This window comes from Babylonia areolata, chromosome 20 (genome assembly GCF_041734735.1).
Source record: "Babylonia areolata isolate BAREFJ2019XMU chromosome 20, ASM4173473v1, whole genome shotgun sequence".
NCBI classification, from domain to species: domain Eukaryota; kingdom Metazoa; phylum Mollusca; class Gastropoda; order Neogastropoda; family Buccinidae; genus Babylonia; species Babylonia areolata.
Genome location: NC_134895.1, coordinates 4,885,671 through 4,898,270, shown reverse-complemented (window position 1 = coordinate 4,898,270; position 12,600 = coordinate 4,885,671). Strand labels below are relative to the sequence as shown.

The 12,600-nt window shown below is 41.6% G+C and overlaps 1 protein-coding gene across 3 annotated transcripts in view; it reads right to left on the bottom strand.

Moving 5' to 3' along the window:
- Positions 1–9,471: 9,471 nt before the first annotated feature.
- LOC143294813 (protein HtrL-like) overlaps positions 9,472–12,600 on the bottom strand; it is a 33,704-nt gene continuing 30,575 nt past the window's right edge. Inside the window, exons 5-6 of one of the 3 annotated variants that reach the window (XR_013056935.1) lie at positions 11,511–11,785; positions 9,472–11,455 (exon numbers count right to left, since the gene is read on the bottom strand). Coding sequence is in view for 2 of the 3 variants with exons in the window: in XM_076606309.1 (XP_076462424.1) it covers positions 11,606–11,785 (180 nt within the window). In the remaining variant the exon portion in view is untranslated. Of the gene's footprint in view, positions 11,786–12,600 lie in introns of all 3 variants that reach the window. The other 2 variants (XM_076606309.1, XM_076606310.1) reach the window with 2 other exon arrangements.

Sequence of the window (12,600 nt, the reverse complement as noted above, 5' to 3'; positions counted from 1 at the left end):
TCAGTGGCATTACCCATATACTAACCATCCCTAATCCCCAATACACAGGCACACCTAGGTTTGCTGTTCCAGTGTCGCCAGTCCACAGGAAACTATCGATGTTAGGTCACAAGGAGGACACACTCTAGAGGAGACCCTGCGCTGCTGCTGAATCACTTCAGTGGTGCTGAATAGCGCCTGTTCTGATTCAGTATCGGCAGAACACAACCTACCAAGCCCAGACAATAATCACTGAGCCAGATGCAAGAGTCTTCCTGGGACTGAAGGCTGCCACCATGTCCTGCCAATGACAGTCCATGTGACACCTAGGGCTTTGGCAGGAACTCACCACAAGCTTGGAACAACACTGAGGTCAACATGACCCAAGTGCATAAAAGGCCACAAAGTTCAGGAGCAACTTGTCTGTATTTGGTGAGGATCCTGATTATGATGATGCCATGCGCTATGGAAATCCAGTTAGTGACTACATGACAAGGCTGTACTCTACGTTTCCTTTTGCAATATATCCTGAGACATGCTGACATATTCAATGTTGGTTTGGACATTTTAGCAACACTGTATGATACATCCGACAAGAGGATGACTGTAAACTGTGTCATCCTTGTCTTCCCATTTGTGTGCAATGTTAATACACACTCAACCTAGGATAGGAGCCGACTGCACACTGAACAAATCTACCCCCGGATAGGGCTTGAACCCACACCATGCCAGTGGTCACCAGTCCACGGTGCTCATCGCTTGGCCACAGTGCATGGAACAGCCATCACAATGTGGTTAAGAAAGCAATTTTCACAAAGAAACAGACAGACACAGAATCAATGACCATTGTCATTTTTTCCTTTCACATGTTACTGCACAAAGCCTTCAGAGCAGAATGTAAAAAACAACCCTGTTCCAAACATATTGTGGCGTTAAAAGCAAAACAATAATTAAAATGACCAAATGCACAATAAGTAGCAAATCTATCAACATTTTGGCTTGAACTTTTGACACAGACGCAGGAGGTGAAAACAAAGAAAACAACAAAGAAAGAGGGAGCACACAGAGCTTCAGTTTCAAGGTGATGTCAAAGGGTGTAGAATGATACAAAAATGATGCACCACATCTTGGAAAAGAAGAAAAAGAAAAACAACAACAGATTCCTGACCTCCACTTAAACCCAGCACATGGATCAGGTCTTGACAACACAATGACTGTCAACAACAAAATTACTGTCACCAACCCAATATGCAGTTAGTCACATATAATGAACAGATCAAGTGTCCAGGAACAGACTTAAAGGTTAAAGGTGCGATAGCCTTTTACGGCCATCAGGGCAACAAATTTATATTTACTGTGTCTAGGACTCGGCATGGAATGACCGGTCTCCATCCACTGTTTTGACCTACTGCAACTGAAGTCAGGCACCCACTGACATGTGGGTGGAGTGAAGAAACTGGTGTAAAGTGCCTTTCCCATGGACACACCACCATGACAAAACAGGGCCCTGATCCCTGCTCTCTGGTGATCAGTGGATCAGATGGGAAACACCTCACTGACTGCCACCGTGCCTCGTTGGGACAAAGACAGGGGGGCCACAAGTCTGGTCATTCTGAACTACACTGCAGTGAGACCAGCAGTCATGGCTCTGACCTCTTCCCAGAGATACTGTCAAAATGTGTAAAGTCTTATCGCCATGGTAAAACTATTCATATAAAAGAAAGAGATCAGTCCAAGGAAAGATTAAAGTAGGTTGCCTGCTGGATTACATTTCCAAATCTTGTGTACTATGATAATACAGGAACTCCATCTTCTTCTTTCTGGATCAGACCAACTCCCCCCCCCCCCCCCCCCCCCCCCCGCCCCAAAATAGAAACAGCCAATGTTCCTCCAAAACAAAGGCATTCTTCTGGTCCTCACAACTTTGATGTGCTGGGGAAAAGTCTAATGGTACTGAATTCTCTGAACCATAACCACACAAAACAAATGTCTGAGCAATTCTCAACTGACTGACACTTGTGCAGAAAAGGACAAAAGTCTGATCTGAAGATCAAATGATAAAACGAGTACCATTTAATCCAGTACGCAATGAGGATAAAAGAAACGATTGGGGAAAAAGGAAAGAAATAGAACAAATCATTTTTTGATTCAGTGTAATTAAATGTAATTTGAAAGTGGTTAAAATTGGGTAGCTTAGTCCTTTAACTCATTCCATACTGTCCAATGACTTCCTTCGTTTTACTCTCTGTACTGGCCGTTTGTTTGTTACAAGAAAAATATCTAAAAAAAAGAATGCAAGTACATACGCCTGTGAAATTTTGTGCTGATATAAAGAATAGAATGGACTAACATTTGGCAAAGTTTCAAAGTACTTACTTTATTATTGACTGATTTATTATATTTTGGAAAATAAAATCCATGTTTTTAACAACTGACATAAAAGGGGGTGAGTTTTTCTCATATAATAAAAATTTTACAAATGTGGTCTTCTGTAACCATAGACACTTCCTAACTGTAGCAATTGAATGGGCAATTGCGTATGCACAGTGGATATCCACTACTGAATCAGTTTGCATTCAACTTTGAGCCACAGTACTTGCCGAAGTTGACAGAGACGCCATCTTGTCAAGTGAGCGAGCGAGAAGGCAGAGTTGTGTGACTGTACACTCCCATGTACTGTACTCAAACTAAGCATTCTCAGTCATAATAAAAGTACAGGTGCACTTTTGGGTGACTGTAGAACAAAGCTGTGCTGTTTAGTTTCGCACAAGACTGTTAACCTATGAACTACAGATTTTTTAACTCGCGGTACACTGTAGCGTACCACAGTAACAAAGCATTGTGCACATGAGGTACGCTATAGCACACCTTAGTATAGAAAGAGTTAAACAAAGTTTAATCAGTTGCTTTCAAATAAAAGACCATCGAAAAACGTCCCTGTTTCGTCCATTTTGAGGTCATCACATCCATACTGTCATGTGTTCTAGAAACACAGAACGAAGTTTCCTGACTGTGCCCAATGCTGATGAAACAAATTCCACTGTGAGAAGTACTCATCAGCTGTGTCACTGGAAGCACAGTTATGTGTTGATATATTAACAATAACAAATGGTAATACTTGCAGTAACAACACTCACCACTGTCATCATCATTTTGTGTGTGTATGTGTGTAAGTGTGTGTGTGTATGTGTGTGTGTGTGTGCACACCTGCGTTTGCGTTTGTGTGTGTGTGTGTGTGTGTGTGTGTGTGTGTGTGTGTGCCTGTGTTTGCATGTGTGTGTGTGTGCAGTAAGAAGAGTAGAATAGATTAAAAACAGATATATGTAAACTCATGTCACAATTTTGTGTTTGTATCTTCAAACACAAAAGCAACAACAACAAAAAAAAAGATTAAAAAAGGGACCTGACCAATTGAGGCACAATACAGGGAATCACGAGATGAAATTATGTAAAAAAATCAAAAGATACTGACTAAAAAAGGTATATACCAGGACAAGAATAATTTGACCCTCGGACAGAGATCATTTTTGATTATTTCTTTCTCTCTCTCTCTATTTCTTTTTTTTAAACAACAAACAGATGTCAAAATGTTAAAAACAAACATTCAAACAAAAAACATACATGTATCAAGAAGTGAACCACATCTATAAAAACAGATTCTGAGATAAAAATCCTTCTTCTACCTTCCAGTTACTATTATAACTTATAAGTAAACATTTGTGGTCAACAATATTACCAAAACTTCTTCAGAAAAAAAAAATGCATGCACAAAGAAAAAGCAACTATAAAATGCAGTTGTAAGACCAAAACTTTCACACATGCCCAGTTCCAATCGTCAAAATTTCTCAAAGAACAACTATTATTAAAAACTTCCTTCCAACAAACGATGGAAAGACCTATAGACAGGACAACACCTATTACAGCATTATCTGTGACAGGAGAACACCTATTATAGCGTATTCTGTGACAAAACCATTCTCCTCTTTAATTTTCCCATCCACATCATTAAAGACACTGGGAGAAATGATTCTGGTATATATAACTACAGATGTATGAACCAGTACGCAATCAAACAAATTCGTCCTTTTTCCTTTCCACAACAGTATTGGGAATGACTGATTTATAACACAGCACAGGATTTGCACACAATGCAATTCATGACAAGTAATACATGAATTTCAAACAGTTGACAATGATGATATTTGATTTTCATGTCAATGACAATCAATGATAATATTGTAATTTCATGTCAATGACAATACTTCATTTTCTGCCAACACGTAGTAACATTAGTCAAACACAGCACTGAAATTTGATATTCTACACATGTTCCCCAAAAGCCTTTAGTTTTATGAAGTACAAAGTTCAAACACGGAATGTTGATTGTTAGTCAGCTCAAACTGGTGTTACCTTTGCTTCAGTTTGCTCACATTATCAGTCAGTACCTGTACGTGTGTACCTCATTTAACATTTCTTGCATCTCTTGATCTGTAGAATTTGAATCCGCAAATTTTGAAGAAACAACAACGCATCAGTGCCATCAAATCTTTGCCAGATCTGTAAATGAAATTACATACATGCTAACAACATCAATCATAAATTACAAATACATTCTCCTTTCAAATACATCCTGGTTTATCTCACTAATGGAGTCATGAACATGCAAGAAATGTGTGGAGACATAATAATGCATCACACTGAACAAAAAGGAATACAAAAAATCCCACATGCCTGTGCATGCACAGACGATGAACAAGTTTGAGTTCACAAACCCACAAACACCCACAAATGCTTGCATGAGACATACAATTCAGAAATGATTCATTAAATAAACATTTGTACTTATATACATGCTGAAGATGAGCACACATGCACACACACACATTATAGCATTACATACATCAACAACCCTGTGCTGAAAACTGTTTATAAGTATATTTGTATCCTGTTACTCTTCAATGCAAGCCTGAGAAAAGGACAGAACAGACTCACCGCAAAAATATGTCGGAAAACAAAGAAGCATGAACAAAGGCAGTCCCAAGCCACAGACGGAACAGACTCGTGGTAAAAAGATGTCAGAGAACAAAGAGAAACAAACAAAGACAGTCCCATAAAACAGATGAAAATGGAAGGAGGGGTAGTGATGGGATGTGGAAGGCAGCTCTAGTACTAGTGTCTGTCAACAGTGTCCAACTAGTCACAGTGAACAACTAGTCGTGGTGAACACAAATTACAAGTCACAGTGAACAACTAGTCACAGTGAACACAAAGTACAAGTCACCATGAAAACAAAGTACAGCTAGTCATGGTGATCAACTAGTCACAGTGAACACAAAGCACAAGTCACAGTGAACACAAAGCACAAGTCACGGTGAACACAAAGCACAAGTCACAGTGAACACAAAGTACAAGTCACAGTGAAAACAAAGTACAGCTAGTCATGGTGATCAACTAGTCACAGTGAACACAAAGCACAAGTCACAGTGAACACAAAGCACAAGTCACGGTGAACACAAAGCACAAGTCATGGTGAACACAAAGCACAAGTCACGGTGAACACAAAGCACAAGTCACAGTGATCACAAAGCACAAGTCACGGTGAACACAAAGCACAAGTCACAGTTAACACAAAGCACAAGTCACAGTGAACACAAAGCACAAGTCACAGTTAACACAAAGCACAAGTCACGGTGAACACAAAGCACAAGTCACAGTGAACACAAAGCACAAGTCACAGTTAACACAAAGCACAAGTCACAGTGAACACAAAGCACAAGTCACAGTGATCACAAAGCACAAGTCACAGTGATCACAAAGCACAAGTCACAGTGAACACAAAGCACAAGTCACAGTGAACACAAAGCACAAGTCACGGTGAACACAAAGCACAAGTCACAGTTAACACAAAGCACAAGTCACAGTTAACACAAAGCACAAGTCACAGTGATCACAAAGCACAAGTCACGGTGAACACAAAGCACAAGTCACAGTTAACACAAAGCACAAGTCACAGTGATCACAAAGCACAAGTCACGGTGAACACAAAGCACAAGTCACAGTTAACACAAAGCACAAGTCACAGTGATCACAAAGCACAAGTCACGGTGAACACAAAGCACAAGTCACAGTTAACACAAAGCACAAGTCACAGTGATCACAAAGCACAAGTCACGGTGAACACAAAGCACAAGTCACAGTTAATCATGGTGAACAACTAGTCACAGTGAACACAACAAACAGCTAGTCATGGTGAACAACTAGTCACAGTGAACACAAAGTCCAACTAGTCATGGTGAACAACTAGTCACAGTGAACACAACAAACAGCTAGTCATGGTGAACAACTAGTCACAGTGAACACAACAAACAGCTAGTCATGGTGAACAACTAGTCACAGTGAACACAAAGTCTAACTAGTCATGGTGAACATCTAGTCACAGCGAACACAAAGAACAGCTAGTCATGGTGGGGCCAATGGAAAGCACAAGGGGACAAAAATTAAAGTACAAAAATAACTAGAAGCATCACCATTAGTGACAATGGCTACAAAAATGATTGTTATAAACTTTTTTTGTTCTACATACAAATACCTGCACTTCAATTCCACAGCTTGTTTTAAAATAGAGAGGAAAGGAAAAGACACATAGGTTACCAGCTACAAAGTACAAAAGCACACAGAAAAAAACCCTCCCCCCCAAAAAAAAACCCAACAACAATGAGAACACAGTGTCAGAGAACCTCAAATATTTTGTCAGATCTGTGTCAGTTTAATCACGACAGTACAACGTCAGAGAAATAAACGGCAACAGTGACTTCATATCTTAAACGTGTATAAAGATTTTCTCAACGGACTGTTTATAAAAAGAAAAAGAAAAAGAAAAAAAAAGTCACGCTCAATAAGAGATTCACCAAGCATTGGCTACTGGTATCCATGACACACAAAACAGATGAGAATCTGACCCCCCCAAAAAAACAAAAAACAAAAAAAAACAACAACAGGAATGCGATGTCTCAATTTCTGAAAGGAACAGAGATTCAGTTCAGGCATATATGTGTGAACAGAGTTTCAGTTCAGATCTTTGTTCCTTTAAACCTCATTGTCCTAAGAACCACAATCAACAAGCTAGTTTTGAAATCTGAAGGACCAATACACAAACTCTGTTTCATGTACAACTGTATTGCTGAAGTCAAACCATCATCCATTCATCACATCATCATTACTAAAAACACAGAGACACAGGGAAAGATAAGAAACGACGATCAACAGAGAGAGACTCAGTGACGGACAGAGGAGCTCCAGAGAAAGAGCGATCAACAGGGGAATAAAAGACAGACACTGGAGAGAGACAGGGAATAAAAGACAGACACTGGAGAGAGACAGGGAATAAAAGACAGAGACAGACACTGGAGAGAGACAGGGAATAAAAGACAGACACTGGAGAGAGACAGGGAATAAAAGACAGACACTGGAGAGAGACAGGGAATAAAAGACAGAGACAGACACTGGAGAGAGACAGGGAATAAAAGACAGAGACAGACACTGGAGAGAGACAGGGAATAAAAGACAGACACTGGAGAGAGACAGGGAATAGAAGACAGACACTGGAGAGAGACAGGGGAATAAAAGACAGACACTGGAGAGAGACAGGGAATAAAAGACAGAGACAGAGACAGACACTGGAGAGAGACAGGGAATAAAAGACAGACACTGGAGAGAGACAGGGAATAAAAGACAGACACTGGAGAGAGACAGGGGAATAAAAGACAGAGACAGACACTGGAGAGAGACAGGGAATAAAAGACAGACACTGGAGAGAGACAGGGGAATAAAAGACAGACACTGGAGAGAGACAGGGAATAGAAGACAGACACTGGAGAGAGACAGGGAATAAAAGACAGACACTGGAGAGAGACAGGGAATAAAAGACAGACACTGGAGAGAGACAGGGAATAAAAGACAGACACTGGAGAGAGACAGGGAATAAAAGACAGAGACAGACACTGGTGAGAGACAGGGAATAAAAGACAGACACTGGAGAGGGACAGGGAATAAAAGACAGAGACTGGAGAGAGACAGGGAATAAAAGACAGAGACAGACACTGGAGAGGGACAGGGAATAAAAGACAGAGACTGGAGAGAGACAGGGAATAAAAGACAGAGACAGACACTGGAGAGAGACAGGGAATAAAAGACAGACACTGGAGAGAGACAGGGAATAAAAGACAGAGACAGACACTGGAGAGAGACAGGGAATAAAAGACAGAGACTGGTGAGAGACAGGGGAATAAAAGACAGAGACAGACACTGGAGAGAGACAGGGAATAAAAGACAGAGACAGACACTGGAGAGAGACAGGGAATAAAAGACAGAGACAGACACTGGAGAGAGACAGGGAATAAAAGACAGAGACTGGTGAGAGACAGGGGAATAAAAGACAGAGACAGACACTGGAGAGAGACAGGGAATAAAAGACAGACACTGGAGAGAGACAGGGAATAAAAGACAGAGACAGACACTGGAGAGAGACAGGGAATAAAAGACAGAGACTGGTGAGAGACAGGGAATAAAAGACAGAGACAGACACTGGAGAGAGACAGGGAATAAAAGACAGAGACTGGTGAGAGACAGGGGAATAAAAGACAGAGACAGACACTGGAGAGAGACAGGGGAATAATAGACAGAGACAGACACTTTAGAACGATGAGAATAGAGGACAGACAGTAGCAGAAAGTGAAGTGTCAGCTGATGAACAAAAATATGATGAACAGCACTGATGGCACAAATTTATATATTATATATGCAGATATCAATTCTGGGGATGAAATTCACACTTACACCAGTCTTGTTTTCATTCTTTTCGTCTTATTATAAAAAAATAAATAAATAAAAAATGAAAAAGATCAAGGAAAACAGGAAGTACAGTTGGTTTTTACCTCGGGGGTGGGTGGGGGGGGGTGGGACCTGGCCAGCCCAGATAAACCCTGGGGTCTGTGTGAACCTGCCTGGAATGGGGTGAACTGTAACTAGTCACAACCTAACTCCCCCCTTAGCCTCCACAGCCCCAACTGGATTTACCCCCCTTGTGATAGATATGAGGTTTGCTCATTCTTGGCCAGCTTGAAATGAGCCCTGGAGGTAAAACTGGACAGACTGAATCAACACAGCCTGTCAAAGCACAACTCCCCCATGTTTGCCTCTGTTGAGCTATAACAAAGAGGAGGGAGGGAGGGAGGGTGTTAAGTTATAACAAAGAGGAGGGAGGGAGGGTGAAGTTATAACAAAGAGGGAGAGAGGGTTAAGTTATAACAAAGAGGGAGAGAGGGTTAAGTTATAACAAAGAGGAGGGAGGGTTAAGTTATAACAAAGAGGGAGGGCGGGTTAAGTTAAAGAGGAGGGAGGGAGGGTTAAGTTATAACAAAGAGGGAGGGAGGGTTAAGTTAAAACAAAGAGGAGGGAGGGAGGGTTAAGTTATAATAAAGAGGGAGGGTTAAGTTATAACAAAGAGGGAGGGTTAAGTTATAACAAAGAGGAGGGTGGGATGGAGGGAGGGTTAAGTTATAGCAAAGAGGGAGGGAGGGAGGATTAAGTTATAACAAAGAGGGAGGGAGGGAGGGTTAAGTTATAGCAAAGAGGGAGGGAGGGAGGATTAAGTTATAACAAAGAGGGAGGGAGGGAGGTTAAGTTATAATGAAGAGGAGGCAGAGAGAGGGATTAATCTAAAAGAGGAGGGAGGGAGAGGGGTTAATCAATAATAAAGACGAGGGAGGGAGAATAAGTTATAATGATGAGGAGGGAGGTAGAGGGGATTAATCTATAATAAAGAGGAGAGAGGGAGAGGGGTCAATCAATAATAAAGACGAGGGAGGGAGAATTAAGTTATAATGATGAGGAGGGAAGCAGAGGAGTTAATCTATAATAAAGAGGAGAGAGGGAGAGGGGTTAATCTATAACAAAGACGAGGGAGGGAGAGGGGTTAAGTTTTAATAAAGAGTAGGGAAGGACAGGGTCAATCCAAGTTTGCCCTGAATGCCCCCTCTGCTTTTTCCAACAGCCTGGAGAGGGGGTAACATTCATCAAGTGGGGCTAGGGGTGGGGGGCGGGGGTGGGTGTGTCATGGCTAGCCACAAGCAACCCACGGGGTCATTCAAAGCTAGACCAGCATGTTCCTGAGGTAAAATGCAGTGGGTTGGGGATGTGGGGGCATGAGGGTTGGGGCGGGCGGGGTTAGTCTGAGTCAGTCACATGGCAGGACAAGCAGACCAGAATGGCATCCACAGGTAACCGTGTCAACTCAAACTGGATAAATCTCTCTCTTCCGGATGAGTACAGTTCTTTTTGGTCTGGAAACTCTGTTTTTGGTCGTTTGTTGCTGGACAAGTCCATGCCACTCAGTCGTTACCTTTGTTCTACAGGCAACTGGGAATGTTAAAAAAAAAAAATCCCCCCCCCCAAAAAAAACACAAAACAAAACAGATGTGTGTGTGTGTGTGCGCGCGCGCGTTTGAGTATGTGTGTGTGCATGCAGGGGGACATCAATCACATTATTTGGAAAAGCTATGTACAAGAGATGGCAAATATTATTTAAGTTCAACATAACTAAATGATAACTAAATTGTTGTGTGTTTTTTTTGTTATTGTTTTTTAAATGTTTATAACTAGCTGAGGTAATGACAGTTACATTTTCAAGGCGTTGAAGTGAGCAGACTGATCCATATGTTCTGCACCAAAGACAAAAGACAAAAAAACAGTGTGTATCGTTGTGTTGTGCACTTAAGTCAGAACCAACTGTCTGTGTTGAAGGCTGTTCATAATTGGTCACACAGACAAACTGTCCACTGCAGGCAATTCTGTCAGTCTGGTTTACCCACTTAAAAACAAAATAATAAAAAGAAAGATTTATATATATATATATATATATATATATATATATATATATATACATATATATATATATATATATATATATATATATATATATATATATAACTAGCCAAGAACCCTAAAATCAAAAAACTTTTTGTATCCTTCATTTTGTTCCTATACTCCTTCTGTCTTCCACTATCAACCTGTGATCACTTTCTTTCCCCTTCACATTTTTCATCCCTATCGTCCTATGACTTTGTAACCTACCTTCTGTTACATGGTTCCTTTTGAACCAGGCGTTGGAACCACAGGTCTGAAAGGAAGCATGCAATATGAAGTGGGTAACATCTTCATATTTCTTAAAAAAAAAAACCCAAAAAAAACCCCAACCTCTCTTCTTTTTTGCAGCCATCTCATCCTCTCTTTCTCTCTCCCTTCAGGCACACTCATCACCATCGTTGATCCTGCCTCTTTTTGATCCATCTTGTCTCCTCCCTATGTTTTCATCCTCTTGTAGGTCAACCACAGAACCAGCCACAGTCCCAGCAGGCACAGAACCACCATGGCACCATGATGACCTAAGTTCAAATCCCCATCACATCATCATGCCCACCTTGGCACCACAGTATGAACCGAAGATCAAATCCCCATCACATCATCATGCCCACCTTGGCACCACAGTATGAACCGAAGATCAAATCCCCATCACGTCATCAGGGCCGCCATAGCACCACAATGGTAAGAACTGAAGTTCAAATACCCATCACGACATCAAGGCCAGCAGGAATCGGGCGGCAGGTTGAGCGCTGCGCAGACTGACGTCCCAGGCGTCCTTCAACAGGTAGCCCAGGTAGAACCAGTCGTCCTCGCTGTGCGTCGTGTAGGTCTGCAGCTCCACCCGCGGCTGGAAGTCAAAGCTGGGCAGGTACATGATGTAGATCACCTGGAAAACAATGACAGTGCAATGGATCAGTATGTGAAGAAAGGTGATGACAAAAGGAGAGTGTCTGGGCAGGTACATGATGTAGATCACCTGGAAAAACACCCACAGAGCACCAGATCAGTATCTGAAGAAAGGTGATGACAAAAGGAAAGTGTCTGGGCAGGTACATGATGTAGATCACCTGGAAAAACACCCACAGAGCACCAGATCAGTATCTGAAGAAAGGTGATGACAAAAGGAAAGTGTCTGGGCAGGTACATGATGTAGATCACCTGGAAAAACACCCACAGAGCACCAGATCAGTATGTGAAGAAAGGTGAAGACAAAAGGAAAGTGTCTGGGCAGGTACATGATGTAGATCACCTGGAAAAACACCCACAGAGCACCAGATCAGTATCTGAAGAAAGGTGAAGACAGAAGGAAAGTGTCTGGGCAGGTACATGATGTAGATCACCTGGAAAAACACCCACAGAGCACCAGATCAGTATGTGAAGAAAGGTGAAGACAAAAGGAAAGTGTCTGGGCAGGTACATGATGTAGATCACCTGGAAAAACACCCACAGAGCACCAGATCAGTATGTGAAGAAAGGTGATGACAAAAGGAAAGTGTCTGAAAACATCACTTCACTAGTTTTTAAGGAAATTCTGACTTTCAGTTTACTCAACAGTTACAAGATGTAACATTTCAATTTGACAGTTCAGTTCAGTTTCTCAAGGAGGGTTCACTGCATTCAAACAAATCAATATATGCTACACCACATCTGCAAAGTAGATGCCTGACCAGCATGGAGCCCAACTTGGTCAGTGAGGCCCTG